The sequence below is a fragment of the Triturus cristatus genome, chromosome 8 (genome assembly GCF_964204655.1).
Source record: "Triturus cristatus chromosome 8, aTriCri1.1, whole genome shotgun sequence".
Classification (NCBI taxonomy): domain Eukaryota; kingdom Metazoa; phylum Chordata; class Amphibia; order Caudata; family Salamandridae; genus Triturus; species Triturus cristatus.
The window spans coordinates 164,246,170-164,264,424 of NC_140591.1; the positions used below are offsets into that span (position 1 = coordinate 164,246,170).

At 40.6% G+C, this 18,255-nt stretch overlaps 1 protein-coding gene across 2 annotated transcripts in view; it reads left to right on the forward strand.

Annotated features, from left to right (window-relative positions):
- The window catches only part of DSCAM (DS cell adhesion molecule), a 1,046,690-nt gene that overhangs the window by 907,600 nt on the left and 120,835 nt on the right, over positions 1-18,255 (forward strand). For both annotated transcript variants that reach the window (XM_085621230.1, XM_085621231.1), the window contains exons 25-26: positions 1,203-1,391; positions 7,975-8,265. In XM_085621230.1, the coding sequence (XP_085477356.1) occupies positions 1,203-1,391; positions 7,975-8,265 (480 nt within the window). The remainder of the gene's footprint in view (positions 1-1,202; positions 1,392-7,974; positions 8,266-18,255) is intronic.

Consider the following 18,255-nt stretch of genomic DNA (forward strand, 5'->3'; position numbering starts at 1 on the left):
ATTTCACGGTAACCACACATCGGTGGTCATTACGCACCACATGGAAGCACTTCCCTTAGAGGATCAAAACAAAGACTGCATCATTCCAACCACAGAGCTTACACAGTGTAGCGTGCTACCCATGTAGGCAAGCGCTTCAATGCCCCATATAGGAGTAGTAAGTGCTATATAAATAGTACAATACAACCCGAATGTGTATACTGCTAGGATGCTCTAACTCTGATTGGCACTGTGCAGCTGCCAAACTGCCATGTATTGAACATATAAGCTAGCCCCCGAACCACCCTATAAAAAGACTCCATCATTACTTAATGGTGAGGAGCTTGCTGAGCGTGGAGATTTGATCTGCTGTTTCCTCTAGGCTAGGGGTAAGCTCTCTTGAGAATGTGGATTTCTGCTGCCCCGCACTGCTGTTGCTGTGGACTTACCTGCGCAGATCTCACCGCCTCTGAAGGAGCTTGGAAGAAGACTTCCCAAAAAATTATTCTTTAATTGCAGCCAAGCCTCTTCCCACAGTGACTCTACTTAGCACACCATCACATCCTTTCAATGTATTTTGTGTAGTGAGTTCCGCCTGATTCTGAGAATCAATATCTCCTACTTTGCACCCACATGTTTCATATTTTGTACAACTAATCTGGACTTTGTTGACCTTTGCACAACTAGTTTTTTTCTGTAAGAGAACGTAGTTTAATGCCCTACTGAAGTGCAAAGGATGTCTCTTGAACCACTCGCCATAAGGATGCCTCATTGCCATGGTCTGAAAGATGCCACTGTGGAGATCCATTTGGTTTTCTTTGATTTTCCCAGCCCCCTTCCTATATTGCCAGGACATTAGTGGGCATTTTCTAAATACCATATTTCAGGTGCTTAAAGAATAAATAACTGAATGAACAGGTGTTCTGGTAGTTGATCACTTTATTTAGATTGATCTAATGTGCAATGCATGTGTGAAGGCCACACGAGGTTGTGCTCTGATATTCATTCCTCCGACACTATCTAGGAATGAATATGTCATATTTTTCAAGTTTTGTTGTATTTACTGTTATTTGACGGAATCGCTGGTAGATACAGTTTTACTGGGCATTTAGTGTAAAATGCATGCCAAGGGACAGGGCACCCATTGGTTGGTTTTTAGGGAGAATGTGCAGTCAGTGTGTTTTTTTTAACCTTACCATGTCCTTCCATTGCCTTCGTTTCAGGTTACATCCTGCAGTACTCGGAGGATAACAGTGAGCAGTGGGGCAGCTTTCCCATCAGCCCCAGCGAGCGATCCTACCGCCTGGAGACCCTGAAATGTGGGACCTGGTATAAGTTCACCCTGACGGCTCAGAATGGAGTCGGGCCCGGGCGCATCAGTGAGATCATAGAGGCCAAAACCAGCGGCAAAGGTAACAGCGCCTTCACTTGAAAGAAGGTGGGACTTATCGCTGACACTGAGGACTGAGGGTGGTGTGGAAGTAACCATCTGCAGGGCTTTACATAAAAAATAATAATAATTCCACATTTGTAAAGCGCAAACGTTTCATTATCCATGCTCTTGGGGCTATCCAGGAGATTAAGGGGCATATTATCAAGAAACGGCGTAAAAATTATCGGGCCTGATAATATGCCCTTGAGAATTCCCATAGAAGCCCATGTTCTGGTGTCAACCTGGGCTTCTATTGGAATTCTCAAGGGCATATTATCAAGCCCATTATCGCCGCTTTAGCGGCAGTTTTCTGCCGCTAAAGCAGCGATAATTTTAACGTCGTCCTTGATAATATGCCCCTAAGTGAGCTGTTGCCGAGAGTCACATGATGCTGAGCTGAGCTGCGACCGGCGATCGAATCGTGTGCTCAGCATTCCGGAGTCAGCCGCTCTGGCCGCTGCACCACACCTCTCCCCATATGATGGTCATGATATCAGCTAAATAAAGGACAATGAAAAGCTAAGCCTTCCACCACTCATTGATGTATTTCAATGTTGGATTGGCATGTTGGGCACTGTGGCACTGCGAGAGGGCCGTTTTAAAAGGAACAGTGGGCCTGAATTACAAATGTAAACTTAGACGTTTAAGTATACGACTTTGGGAATTCCCAAAAGGGCATTTATAAGTGCGGACATAAAGATAGTACTTGTAAATGGTTTTTTGAATTCCCAAAGTTGTAAACTTAGACTAAGTTTAGATCAAATGTCTAAGTTTACCTTTGTGGATTGGGCCCAGTGTGTGGGCATTTTTTGTTGTTGTTGGCACCATGGTCTGTGTCGGTACAGAGAGTTACACGTGAACCTCAAGTTTAATGAACAGATGCAGTAATAATTAGTGACACATCCACGCATAGCAAGCAGAACACTCTATGGGCATGATTACAAGTATAGTTGCTATTTATCGCACCTGGTAATTACCAGGGCCTCGTGGTTTATTATTTATCAGCTGCAATAAATAGCACCTATTATGAGTTTCTGGTGAATAACGTGTGAATTTTGGTGTGTAACGCGCAAATTCTACATAATACGGTAATTACCGTATAGTTTTGCACTGTTAAATATCAGCAGGTTTGACCTGTCAAATGTAAGAAAGTTGAGATATTTAAACCATCTAATAATAATTGGATGCTTTAAATACCAAACAATCCGTAATTCCGACCTGTATGTGGGATGGAATTTAGCGAGCACCTCATATATAGGAAGGAGAGAGGTTGGTACTCAATGTACGATGACCGACACGCATTGGAAACAGGGAGATGGAGCAGGGAGAGTGAGGGGTGACATGAGGAGCTAGGAGCTGACCCTTTGGGGAACGGGGGAAGAGGGAGGCATGAAAGGGAGCACCAAGGAGCAGACCTGAGAGGGGAATGTGGAAGGGGTGGAAACGAGGCACGAGAAGCCGATGGAGAAAGAGGTCATTGTAAAATAGTCCCTCATGCTTTGCAATGCAAGCATTCTATTGGAGGTGGAAGGACACACCCTTTAGTCACTAGCATGAGCTGAGAGAGGGGTACGGCTCTGGGCGGGCCAAAGCGTAATTGACAAAGTCTTAAACCAATGGCTGAAAGAGCCACGTCTAAAACGTCAATAGGTGAAGCAAGATGCCTGGTTGACAGCTGTGCTGTCGAAATCAGACTTAAACATCATTTGCGACTTGTACTACTAGAGAAAGCAGTTGGTCAGTCGCATGCTTTTGATAGCATATTGCAATTCATCAATAATGAAAGTGGATTAATATCTAACTCGTTACATAATTTACTGTCTCTTCTCGCAGGCTCTGCTTCCTACCACCAAATTTACCAGCTGATGTAAAAGAATTAAAGGGAGGTCCCTATATTTTTCACTTGTACTCTAGCTCTAGAATCACCATCAAAGGGATGTCTTTCAGAGCAGTATGGTTGTGCTACGAAACCAGGTGCCATGTAGCCAATTTATGGCTATCATGAATGCTAATTTAGTTATGATGTATATGGGACCATAAGGTCGCCTCACACACCTGAATGGCATTAGTAGAGATGGAAAAAAGAAGCCAGGGGAAAGGGAAGAAGGTGGAAAAATGGAAGGAATAAAAAAGGAGGTTTGCACACATTATTGACTCTTTGATTTGAACACTGAAACACAGTGATTCAGTTTCCTTGGTCTGCTGACCACAGACGCCCAGTCTCAACACTATATTAGTAACAGTCGTCTTTACAGTGTAGAGTACAGAAACATGGTGCGCTTTCACAGGGTATGACCATGAGCTTATGAATTATGCATTTATTATGCTTCTTTTTGTCCTGCCTTCTCCTTGTGATCACAAAATCCTTAATGGAATAGACTGTGTCCTACTGGTTTAGAGCTGATGCCAGTACCAGAAAGGGACCACCTCTCTCCCCGCTCTCTCATTAACTCTCTATGGGGCATATCATCAAGGAGGCGATATAAAATTATCGCCGCTTTTGCGTCCGTTTTCGGACAAAAAGCGGCGATAATTTTATCGCCTTATCAGCAAGGTCACGCTATGGCGTGAATCCTTGCATTAGCTCCCTTACCCGTAACGCCCTCCTTTGCATCTCCGTCCCAAAATAACTGGAGAAATGTCGCTAACCGACATTTCTCCAATTATCAATGGGCACGCTAACAGGCATAGCGATAAGAAAAGTAGCGCTAACCTTGGTTATCGCTACTTTCCTTACGCCTGCTTTTAGTTTGACTTAGCCATTATATCCAATGTAAGGTGGATATAATGCAGGGTCTGCCCTGCCCTATCAACAAGCTATCGCCAAACTTTGTGAGATTATCGCTGGATTTCCAGCAATAATCTCACATTTGGCAGTTAGCGCTTGGAATTTTATCGCTTTTGAGATAAGCGTCGCTAATAGCAAGCTATCTCAGCGATAAAATTCCACGTTACCTGGCAATAATTATCCTAGCGCTAAGTGCGCTCAGCGATAATTATCGCCGGTCCTTGATGATATGCCCCAATGACATCTCCATATACACTGCTTTATCCACCCTACCTTTTCTGGGTCTCCTTGGAAGCATCCTTAAGGCAGTATTCAGAACCAACAATTAAATAAGTACCATTGTCTGTTCCAGCAAAGTGCTCAATCCCTTAGTAGCAACCCTGCGATCGAGCGCAACACTTTGTACTTGTGTGTATCGGCATTTCCTTAGCTCGCACCTCATTGTTGTGAATCTCTTGTGTAGTAATTCAAACACAGAAGATATGAATATAGACAAGAGTGATGCGAAATTGCTGATGTGGTATTTTTTTGTAACCCTTCATTGAATCATTCATCAATGCCCTGTTGCTGGCCCAGATTATTGGTCTATAAATGGATCATGAGAATAGCCTATCATTTTTCAATGCTCACAAATATGTTAATTTGGGTGCTAGTAATTATGTAACTAGAACATTCTATTTCCTATTCTTGGAGGCTGTCCCTAACTTAGATGTTCTCTACCGAGGAGGAGCCTCAAACAGGCATCCAAAATGTCTTCCGTAATAAAGTTGGGATTCAGTAGCATTTCCCCTATGAATGTAGATTTAAATAGAAGAGCTCCCATGAGTTTGTACTTTGCAGTGATGAATGGTAAGTAATTCTATAGGGAGAGGTGACGTGTTGCAAGGATCGGAGGATTTTATCATCACTTGACTCTACCTACCACTTTTCCTTACTAATATAGTGACTATTGCAAAAAATGGACTCTGAAAACAATGTAACACCCAAAAATGTAAATTATATATAATGTCCTAAAAACTAATGCCTGCAATTCAAACCTCAGGTCCTCAGGCTACATGTGTTTTTTGTTGTTGTCAGTAAATAATAGAGACAGTTGTTAGGAGAAGACTTGGTCAACTTTAGGTTTCTATTGATGATATTTTGAGGCTTCATACAGCAGATACCGGAATTCTCCTTTCAAATCCTCCTCTGGGTTACTAGATTACTTTGTTATCAGGACTTCCTTTAAGTTCCCACTATTCCAAGTAGGCACCCCAACGGATAACGTGATAATTACGATGTTGCTGGAATTAACTCACCCCCTTGTTGCTTTAGGTGGCACAATAGCTTTGACTAGACTGGTTTGAGATGCATCATATAAAACACACTATGTTACATGTGTTAGTTGAGTGTCCGAAACAGAGTAAGACATCGACCTTGTTAGGTATTTTAAGTTACCCATGTTGACATCTAACGTATCGCAGGAACCCAAAAGCAATGTTGCACTCTAACCTATGATGTCTACACCAGATAGATCCCCTAATTTACAGAATAACCCACGGCAATGGTATTTTGAGTGTCCACCTTTAAAACCTCAAAGATGTTGGGTTCTAATTACAAATGCCATAGGGCATGCTATCCAGCCACACCACTGTAACCTCCTAAGAACTCTGGAAATCTCTTGGGACTCTAAGCATCCTTCAACCATGAGCATTGAGGATACTACAGACCAGTGGATGTAGAGTGTTTTCAAGACTTACCACCATGGACAGGTTTATGGACATGGCAGTTCCTTTGATTGTGAATATAGTGAAACTTATTTTCTACATTGCAGAGTAAGTCAGAAAAGAGACATGATGTATGAATGTATGTATTTTCTATCACATAGTATATAAAACCCATTACTTCCTTTAACCCAATGCGAAATTAACATTACCACTTAACAGCAAAACATGTGGTCTGAGTTTAGAAAGACTTGACCAAGAGTATGCCACCACACATGTTGGCAAATGTACAATGTGGGTATGCTCATTTCAAAAGGACCAGGGCAGTAGGCAGTGGAAGAGGTTCCACGCAAATGTGGTTGTCTTCTGAAACAGAATGGGTCGTTCCAGTAGTCATACTGGAATTAACAAGTTTCCGTTCCATAGTTGAAGAAGCCAAGAACAGCTGTACATTATTTAGGAGACCCAGCTTGTTTATTTTACATCTCCTGAAATTTTAGATTTTGCGCCGTTTAAAGTGGTACGTGGAAAAAAACATGTACTGCATGAGACTGGAAAAGAAGGGGTACTCTTAAAAGACAAGCAGCTTTGGGAGCAATAAAGCTGTGATAGGAATGTTGAGTGTTGTGGTACACCTAAAATGGATATCTTATTAGCTAATAATGATTTAGGAAAGTAAACGGTGTTACTTAGAGCCCATCCTGCCCATTTCTCGAGGTTTGGTGAATTAGCCTTGGGTATTATTTGCCTTTTAATACTAATTTTCAGGGCTCAAATCGCCACAGTGAAAAGTGCACCTTTAGGGCTGTGTGTATTATTTGAATTAGAATTGTGCCACGAAAACTCACATTTGTACAGATAAACAGATACATGTTTACAAAAGTGATGAGGGTATACAAAGTATTATCATGGGGTTGGGGTACCTAGGGAGTAGATGACAATTACATAAGCAAGGATGGTGTGGCCACATCATGAGCCCTGATTTACTTCAACAGTGAGAGGATCACAATGAAGTGAGGGAAAGTGCCAGGGAGAGGGATGTAAAAAGATTAGTTTAGTTCTTTCATGATGTTAATGAAAGAAGGGGGCAGAGAGGGGCAGTCTCAGTTGTTAGAATGCAGCTACATTCTGCCCCTATGTCTCATTGCATTTTGATTTCAGGAGGTACTGTGAATTAAATTAGATTTCAATCAAACTTTTTCAATTATGCTTATATTGAGTTTCGCTTGGCGAAGCTGAAGCCAAATCCCTGAACACTAGTTTGGTTGGCCCTCACAAGATCACGAGCTTCTTCATAGCTCAGTGGCTTTGACCGAATTCAGCTAGATCCGCTGTAATTTGTTGTGTTACTTGAAAGCTTTGAAAAGTTGACTTTACTAATCTGAGCATCAAATCAATTCCCTTAGTAACCGTCTTCAGCATCTTCAAGAAGTCCTCCGAAAATTACTATCTAATTTCTAAAATACATACATACACACAACATCATTTTAGAAATCAATTTATCTTAACTATTCAGCACAAATCCTTTTAGATCGTTAAAATGGCAATGACTTCTGATGCAGCTAGAAATTGTCACTGGTCAATAATATGGTGCTCAGGAAGATCTGTCATGACAATAGTTATGTTTGTTCTTTTTCCTGTAAATCAAGTCAAACGTTTACCTGAATGATCAGACCCAATATAATGAGGAATTCTCTTAGCATCTCAGGTAATACATTCACCCAGATTCCCCTGTTAGCTCGTAAGAGGAATATCAATGAGTGCTTGGGACAATACTAATGTGGTTTTAGCCAAAACAGATCACCTTATACATAAAAGATGCACATATAGTCACAGACTTTGCTACTAGCATCCCATAGAACATCCTTTAGAGCTATACCATCCAAGTGAATTTAGATTAGGAGCACATTAAAAATAAGCAACACCAGAATCACAAACAGCCAGATGAGAATCTGAAATCCTTTTATTTCAGTTTAACAAAATGTATGAAAGTGAAACCAGCATAATTCCACTCTTATTTTGTATTCACCGTTAAGCCCAAAGTTGTGCTTACAGTTTTTCTTCCTTCCTAGAACCCCAGTTTTCGAAAGAGCAAGAGCTGTTTGCAAGCATCAACTCAACGCAGGTGAGGCTTAACCTCATTGGGTGGATCGACGGAGGCTGCCCCATCACATCCTTCACACTGGAGTATCGTTCCTTTGGCACCACGCTGTGGACGACAGCCCAGCGGACTTCCTTCTCCAAATCCTACATCCTGTATGACCTTCAGGAGTCAATGTGGTACGAACTCCAGATGAAAGTGTGCAATAGTGCCGGGTGCGCCGAGAAGCAGGCCAAATTTGCGACACTCAACTATGACGGCAGTAAGTATGGGTTGTATTGTTGCTTGATGACTGTCCAGTACTATGATAATGCTTTCTCTCTAAGGGGATGAGCTAGGGAAAGTGATGTGTCTCATGCAGAATTTGAAAAAACTTCAAGCAGTTCAATTAAAACGTCAGTTTCCACCATTTACAAGTAAACCTTAGCCTGTGGATGGCAGATTTCACATGTGAGGTTGGCAAATCTGGGTTGTGGTCTTAGTTATATATTACCCTTTTCAGATTTCATGGGAACTTGGGGATGGAATTATTTACATGGCTGGAAATGAACACTCTGAAGCTTTGCATACATTTGAGGGCATGTCTTGGGGAGGCTATTGCAATGAGTATGTGGGATAGTGCTGTTTGTTGTGTTGGCAGGCCATCAGTGCTTTACAGTGAAATTGCTCTTGGACTTGCTCCCTCTACATCTCAAACCTTTATGCTGTTAGCTCTCCCCAGATAGTGAGTTAGTTTCTAGAGTAAGTTATTCCTACTTCCAGCATAGTTTATTGTTAAGACTTCTCTGGGACATTCGCGGGCTTATGAATGCTGTAAAGGGCTTTACAAATCAGCTGTGTAAAATATTCTTTATGGCCACTATGCTGACATTGTTGTTTGTTGTAACGCTTTTCGCCCTAAGTGGGATGGTTATTCCCAGACGTGGGACCCGTGCTCACTACGCCACTGGAGTCAAGCTATCCTGGCTGATGACGGCTGATAGCCAGAAACCGGTCCTAGGATGCTTGATTCCGGTCCAGGGAAGACATGGCTTGGCAGTTCGGGCTGGACTGTTCCCATGAGGCACAGGGTCAAGACTGATTTGCATATGGCCATGTCTAAACTGGGGTGGTGTAGTGGGCAAAAGAACGATGGATTTAACCCAGATCTCTTGACTGGGGGAGAATGTCTGCATTGTCAGCATTCCGTCCATCAATTGTTTGTTGTAACACTATGCTGACAAGGCAAAACCTTTATGAGAGTCATAGTGGCTGCAATATACTGCATAGTTAAACAGTCCGCATACTAGAACTGCTTTTGTACAAAACCTTCCCCAAACAGAATAGTATAATGTAGATGTGTTTTTAAATAAACTTGTTCTTGAGCACACCTACATTTTTGATTGTTTTACTAGATACAATAAGCAAACAAATTGTAGCAGGTGCTGTACCAAGTCTTGTGTCTGTGTGAAGGATTGTAAAGTTTAGGACTGTAGAGGGTGCTGAGGGTGGTAGAAGAGTGTCAGCCATATCAGGTCGAACACTAAATCCAAACAATGTGGGGGGGGGACGTGGGTAAGGCGTGATGGAGGCCCCATCACAGCTATATATATTTGAAATTAAGTTATTGAATTTCAGGGCAGGGCGAGAACTTTGAATTAACATAGCAGATCAGTCTGCAGCATTTTAATGAGAGGACTGGAAGGTGGAACAGACTAGAGAGTACCTCTTCACATTAGCGAACCAGCATTATATAGGGCACGATTTAACTGTTGACAGCGAGGGAACTCCGTCACAACGGTGACGGTGTTTCCCTCCCTGCCAACATTATGGTCCACCCTCCCAATTCTAAATCATACCATAGACCATAGGTTTGATCACCCCTCCGATGGCCCTTACTCTGTTGTTCACCTAATTTACATGGGTAGACACATAGCTGGTTTTTAATGTCCATCCCTGCCAGGACAAACCTAGTGGTAAGGGGCAGTGAAAATGCCCCTCTCGCCATTGGAGGAACTCCTATAGAGAGGGGGCATTGATTGTTATTTTTTTTTTTAAAGAAAATCTCACTTTGGGATTTCCCTTTTTAAATAAAAAAAAAACAAGTTGTAAGTTTGCCGTTTGGCTCTGTCATGTTGATGGAGCCGTCCATCAAACTTGCAGTGTATTATCAGTACTACATACCTTTATGGTCCCCCCTGACCTTTTGTTTAAAGATAACGTATTTATTTGACTCATACAGATACTCATCAAAGGTAAGGAACTGATGACATTTTCAATAGACTTTGCTGAAGTCTTACAGGTCGGTTGTGATGAGTATAGATAAGTGTAACTGGGTATTGGTATGCCGGATGTCATCCAGCAGTGTCTGGTCAGTCCTAAACATCTGAGGCAAAATCCTGAGTCAATGGTGTCTAAGATCTATGTGGATTTAAAAATGTATTCCAGTTCAGTTTGTGAGGTACGGTATTCCTTTTGATCTTGGAGAGACAGCAGAGGCCATAGATCATCCAGTGACTCCCTGAGATATTGTGGTTTCTTTCAATGTGACTTTTGAATGAATTACATGGACAGCTTGGACAAAGAGGGAAATCTGAGGTATTTTCTTGGAGACTGTGTTCTCTAGTAAGTTAGTACATTCTTTGAGCCTTAGGGCTGTGAGGGTGTTGCTGAGAATTGACACAGTGAGTAGTGTGGTTCCTAGCAAAGTTAGTGAAATGCACATTTCTTTTTTGTTTGATTCGGTAGAAGCAGAAATTCATTTCAACAGACCAAAAATATTACAAAAACTTTATGTGTTCATGATTAATCAAAGTTAATCAGTCTGTAATGTGTTTCTTGATTTCTTCTGTGTTTTCTTCAATACTTTCCATTCAATGAAAAAGTCCTAAACTAAGCTTTGCCTTTTTACAGTTTTCTCGCACCTCAGTGGTTGCCCAATTTGTAAGAAATTAAGTTTTGTCCAAAGCATTATCTTATCAATTTAAATAAGCCTTCTAGTCCTACTTGTGATTCCTCAGACCACCTTCTGTGAGCAATAATGGATCTTGCCAGCAGGGACTCAAGAAAGATACAATTCTTGATTGCTAGATTCTTCATGCTACTCCACAACTTCCTGACATAACATGTATTTGTAAAGCACACATTCACCCATAGGTATCGTGGTGCTGAATAACGGATGAATATTGTTACCCAACTCAATGGTACTCATTTTATCAACCTCAGATGGATGAAAGGCTGAGTGAACCCACCGGGATTTGAACCTGTGACCATGAGGTTGAACACAGACCCCTGCAGAGAACACATTAGTCCATTGAGCCACCAGACCTGGCTGACCAATGGTACTTCTGGTTTAGTATATCATTCAAATCATAATGCCTGCTTTAATGCTGCATACATGGAAGCTCAGAAGGATTGTATTTTAGGCACGTCTGTGCCATATGCATCCATGTCCCCACAGCTTCTAGATAGCTTATATGTTTCAGTTGCAATTTTATTTAATCGCTCGTCGTATAATATGGCCAATATCGGAAAATATGGTATTCAAGCTAAAAAAATCCTCCAACCACTCAGTATGAATTTTAGTATATCGGGGATTATGGTTTTGAGTAGATCTGTATAATACAATACAGTACATGTACAATATAACCCTTATAGGGCGGTGTTGGAATCTTGCATTGAATAAGCCGGTCCTCTCTTTCTTATAACTCAAAAAATATCTAAGTCTCTGAAGATATTTAAAAATCCCACCCCAAGTCATTTCCTATGTTTATGTTGTCAGTAAGAATAACTTTATTCAGTCTTTTACAACCATAAAAGTATATAAGATAAACAACATACAATTCATTGGGATAAGAGAATAAAAAAGGTAACATTACATCCAGACCTATAATTCAATAATGTTCAAAATCCAAATCCAATAGGCTCAGTAGGGTGCAAGTGCAAATTATATACTGTGCAGAAGGCAATAATTCAATATTCAAAACAAGTCTATTTAGACCAATGGTCCTCAAACATTTTTTAAAAACTACATTAAAAATTTCTAAAATCACAGTTCATTATTTAACCTAAAAAAACGTCATATATTAAATTCCGCATTCCTTTCAACATTTCCTAATACATGAGCCGCATAAAGCGATAAAATAGGCATCTCAGTTCTAAACACATTTGAGGAATTCATTAACTTTTTGTATGAACTTCCCCATGGCACAAGCTATGTCTAGATTAATCATTTCTGTTACAAGGTTTACTGCTTGAGCCCTGTTTTTAATATCGGACAGAAAAACTCTCTTCGTATCTCTAAAACCATCTGACAATCCAAAAGTATATGTAGGATATCACATGTTGTTCCTAAAGTGCATGTGCATTTTCCCTTACTTTCTATCATAGATCTTTTTACCCCGTTATTCACATAACATGGGTTTACCCCAATGCTTATCCTTAGCAGTTCTATCCTTAACCGACTGTTAGGTAGCCTGTCAATGTAAGGGAAATGTTGATCATTTTGCCACGCTGACGCCATGAAATAAACAGAGCTTTTCTTCAAGACTTAATCTTGGTCCAGTGCTCGAGAGGTTTATTTTCCCAGGACCCTAAGTTCCCTCTTGTCGATCCTAATTTGGAGGGTCTGGGGGAACAGCATAAACTTTATCATGTTACACACTTTGGCGATGGAAGCTCTGACTCATTTTGCCGACGTTAGCTCACTCTTTACAATCCCGTTTCTGCACCATTGTGAGATTTTATAGTCTTCTTCCATTCCCAGGCGCTGCCAGAATCGTAATAGGGCCATACAAACTGTTATGCCCCATGAGGTGGTAACCACTTCCAGTCTCACAGCCTGGACCATTGACGATTTGGGTAATGAGAATAGATTTTTCAGAATGTTTCCCGCCTCAACGTCCCATGTGTTTTTGCCACTCAGAAAAAGCTATTCTGTACCGTATAAAAATTGAGGTGGTACCATTGCTGAGTAAGCTTTTAGGACCGGTCAGTCGGACATTTCGCCATAAGCACAGTTAAATCTTTTTAAACCCTTGACCGATGCCGATGCCCTCAGCTTTAGCGCGTCGAGATGCGTATGCCATTGTAGGCTTCTCTCAAACCACATCCCCCGGTACCTATTGTGGAGAAGTGTGGCTCAATGATTAGAGCGGCAGACCCTGATGCAGAGGTCTCGCCCGGGACCAGGGTTCAATTCCCCGCCTCGGTGGGTCTTGGGCTCAAAAAATTCCACGGACCTGATAATTCTTGCCTCGGTGCCATTCCAATCATGGAGTCTCACTCTGCAACTCTGGACAATAGCTTGCTTAATCTCCACAACAGCCCCCACAATGCTAAGGATGCCTGGCCTCCACCTTGGGGGTGCCCAGGAGTGGATGCCTCACAGGGAAAGCCAGGATGGGTTCCACAGCGGTATTCGTACAAGCGCCTTGAGACCCTTGCAGGTGAGTAGTGTGCTATACAAGTATCAATTTACATTTACATATATTCTGATACCTTTTCTAACTTCACGGTGCCCAGAAACCAAGTAAACCCTATTTTCTTTCCTTCGACCAAAGCATAAGATTTTTGTCTTATCCATAATGACAACGAGTTTTTTTAAATTGACAGTATTCATTGAACCTGTTTAGCTTCCTTTGTAGACCAATCTCCGTTTGATCCATAATTACAAGGTCGTCCGCATAAAGTAGACATGAGATATGTTTCCTGTCTTGCTTCGGGTTTGCCCCACTTACATTGCCTAAGATTGAAGGCAAGTCTGCAATGTGTTGGAATCTAGCATTGAATAAGCCGGTCCTCTCTTTCTTATAACTCAAAAAATATCTAAGTCTCTGAAGATATTTAAAAATCCCACCCTAATGTCATCTCCTATGTTTATGTTGTATCGTTACAAAACAAATTACTCCATTACTTTCCAGTAACTGATTTACTTTTTTGGTGCCATGCTTTCTGAGGGTGCGTAAGATCAGCCGGTAATAATCGATTTTCACATATCAGTAAACAATATCTTTCCTTGTGCACTTTAATCATTTTTGATCATTAGGTATAACCTTTGAATAATGCACTCATCCTCTTAAACCATATATATAAATATATATTTTGTTAATGTTGGTCTACTAATCTCACAGGAATAGCCCAAAGTCTTTATTCACCTACCATGTAGCTAACAATATTAGAAAAATGCTGCTTTTGATATTCCAGGATGACAAAAGGGCTTGGGGTAGAGTAGCAAGATGACAAAAATCAAACGCTGGTTAAAACCACCATCCACCAGGGAGGCACAACATTTGGATGGATCAATACTAGGAACTTACCCGCCCATATAAAAGAGGTGATTAGTTTGTTAAATTTGGAAAAGAATAATGAAACTATAACAAGGGAGACATTTTAACAAAATCAAGCACCTTGGCAGTATGATTTTAACTAAATGTATCCATCTAATAAGGGCAAGCAATATCTCTCACCAGGTCTGGAAATCCTTGCGATTTTTTCCAGTACATAGCAGAAGCATGCTCTTTCACTATTAACCTGAAATATTTTACAGCTCCATTCTTCACCATTTGTTACATCTTCTCCTTCAGATCTGATTTACGGTGATTCACTAAAATACCTTTAGTTTTTACTTTGTTAATTTATAACCAGAGTCTTTAGAAAATGCTTTAAAGATTTGACTGCATTTTCTAGGTTGCTTGATTCTGGAGCAAGACATTGCCAGCATATAGTAATGTCTTTGTTGCAGTTTGAATGTACAGACTGACCCTTATGGATTTAAAAAAAAAAAAACTTTTTATTGATAAAAATAAAAAACTAAACAGGCTTACAATAAACTATAATCTAAATAAAACATTACCTAATGTACCACAAATGGAGCCTAGGGTACAAAGTTTAATTATCAGCCGCAAACATGGAGTCGTCATTAAAAGGAGCACATAGCCAACCTCTGCTTTTGCTCCAGGGGGCCCAAATTCTCGTCCACTTACTCAGGCAGCCTCTACTCTCATACACCGCTCTCTCAGCCTTCATGCACCAGTCCATATCGGACTCTCAATAATTCCGTTTCAAATCCATCCCCCCCTTCCAAGTTCGAGTGATATTCCCCTTAGACACCATGCATCCCAAAGTGAACCATAATCGCTCCGGTCTAGAAAGATCTGTGGCATCCCAAATATTCAAGAGGCACAATCTCGGAGAAGCCTCCACTTCTTTACAGCAAATCTGAGATAAAATAGAGATGACCTCCCCCCAATACCGTTAAATAGTCGGACAATCCCACCATTGATGTAAGTAAATATCCACCTGCCCGCAGCCACAGGGACATACCGGGGCGACTAAAAAGCCATTTTGACCAGTACGGAGCTTGTGTAGTAGGTCCTATTCAATAGTTTGAGTTGGATCAATTTAAACCTGGAGTGAATCGCCACCTCCCGGGGTGACGCTAGGGAAACCTTATGGATTCTTTTTAGTAAAGTAATAGGATAAAGGTTCAATAAAGATGGCAAATAGTAATAATGAGAATGGGCATCTGTCTTGTACCTCTTTCAGTCTCAACCTGTCCTATGAATGCCCCCTTCATTATTTAATCAGTCTGGGATCTATGGTGAAGAGACCCAAGTGACTTGGTGATCTGGCAGGGAAAGGCAATCTCTTCCATTAGTTACTACAAAAATGGTTCCCTATATCAGACACCTCCTCTATATTCAGGAACCACATGCCCATAGGTGTCTTTTCTACCTGAGAAGCTTCCATCATTTACCAAGAGGAATGTGAATGAGTAGCTAAAAGCAACCTAGGGATAAAGCTATTTTGATTGGATGAACTAAGTAAGTTAGTTATCCTAACTGCCAATTTACCATCACATACCTTGATGGAAATGTTGTAATCAGCATTAAACCGGATATAAGAAGGTGAAGACTTACTATCTTGTCTATTAATGTTAAAAACCAAGCTCATGCATGGAATGAAGAGATCCACATATATTTTGTAACTCTCATTTGGTCGCTCTATCCCAGGGGCCTTATGTGAAGAAAAGATCATATTGCCTCCCTGATTCCATCCTCAGTAATATGCTGAGGTAAATGTGCTTGATCTTCCCATGATAGTTTATCATCCTGGCTTTTTACGAAATTCTGTAATATCAGGAGCTGTTTTAGTGTTTGGTCCTGTTTCTCCTAAAAAAGTGTACTTGGTTAGAAACCTGTCAAATTTCTATTTTCCATGCCAGGATTCTACTGGTCCTGGTATCTTCCTCAAATAGTTTTTGATGAATGTTTTGGCTATTCAGCATCCCTTTTTTGGTTTGAATATTACAAACCTCAGCTGCTCTCTCACCAAGTTTTTAATAATCCGAGTGATATATTTTCTGGGCACATGTATATAGGCTTCTTGCATTTTTGTCTCCTTTAATTGAAGTTCCAACCCAGATTGTTGTTTACAACCTGCACCATTCGTAACAAAGTAACCTCTTGGGTATGCTTACAAAGACTCCCAAACAATTTTCCCTATGTTGTATCAATATTCAAATCACAGAATTCTTTAACCTTTCTGATTTTCGAGTCTAACCAAGAGTGTCAGATCAAACATGTGATCACACAGAACTGGAGGTGTTATTGTGGCATCTTCTTATTGATGTAATATGACCAGTAACCTACTTGCCTCTATGTTTTAACCCGATTGGTTGTATCCACTGACAATGGAATGTAAATACATAGGCTCCATGAAACCTAAGTGCCCTGGTTTCCATGGAACTCCGAGTGATGATTGGGATAGGAGAATCATGAAGGTAGGCAGTTTTCTGCTCCTTTGAAAGTAATTAAAGTGTTTGATAATGCTGTACAGACAGGAGATCATATATTTTGGAACCTTAATGGAGTGGTAAAGGTCCTTTGTAGGTTGATCATGTCTAAGGAAGAATAGAAAAAAACAAACACAAACAAAAAGAGGAAAATGAAAATAAACAAGGGTTGAGGAGAAGTTTGAGGTCTTTAAAAGACCAAAAGTTCTGACAGATTATGTATAAATATATATTTCTATGACATAGAGCGTTAAGCATGATGTTACATGTGAGTATTGGTGAGGAATGCTATTTTCTCTGTGTTATTGAATTGTATGCAAGTTTTGTTACAATAATTTTTTGCTGTGTTAAGAGGAGGGAGGTGTGTGGTATCTTCTTATTGATGTAATGTCACCAGTAACCTACTTGCCTCTATGTTTTAAACTGATTGGTTGTGTCTGCTGACAATGGAATGCATACATTATAAGCTCCATGGAACCTAAGTGCCTGGGTATCCATTGAGCTCTGAGTGATGATTGGTGCTCTTTTCTGTTAGAAACCTTTTATATTTAATAAACACTATTGTGCCCATTTGCTGAGCCATTATTATCACTCAAATTTCCCTCTTTTTATCTTCTGAAGAAAGGATCAAACCTCATCCATTTTGATCAACCATATGAAATGCCCCTTTTTACAATACATTTATCGGGAACTGTTTTACCATTTTCACCTGCGCTCCCATGCTCTTGAATTCTGTAGGCCTCTATTCCCTGCCATTTTGGGCTAGGTCGAAGGACACCTCCAGAAGTATGCAGAGCATGTACCTTGCGGCAAATTTGAAATCTTGCTTTATTCTATTTTGTTCCAATATTTCCTACTTTATGCAACAGTCAACGAAACAAACAAGAATGTTGAGTTGAGTGGAGCCAGATTTGGGTTTGTTGAAGTTTCTCAATGGGCATGTACTATTGTTAGATCTCTAGCCTTATCAATATGAGTATTCGGTCAAGCTCTTTAATAGGATTTGTGAGCAAATGTTCAATACATTTAGTTCCTTCAGCATCCTCAGGTACTTCCACAAACCCCAACTTCAATCATCTGAACCTATTCTCAGGTCACTCGTTCTTACACTGTAGCTTTGTCAAGGTGCTCTAATTTCTCTGTCATGCTTTATGGGTATCTTCTACCACGCCTACTCTATCTTCAGCTTCAATAAAGAAAGTAGAAAATGCCTCAAAGTTATAATCTACTTCTTCTGCTTTATAACATACCTAGTTTACATCCTTGCTAGTTTCTTTTATTTTAGACACTCCTCACATGTTATCTAAAATCGGTCATACAATAGCATGCATACTTTTGGTGCCCACAGATCCTTCCTGCTCTCCTGTGTCATACCATGCCCTGTGTCCAGCTGCTGTTGGGGTCTAAGAATTAGTAAATATTCACATCTGAGCCTTCCTCATCATCAGTTCTTATCTCTGGGCTTTAAGTCCTTGAGCT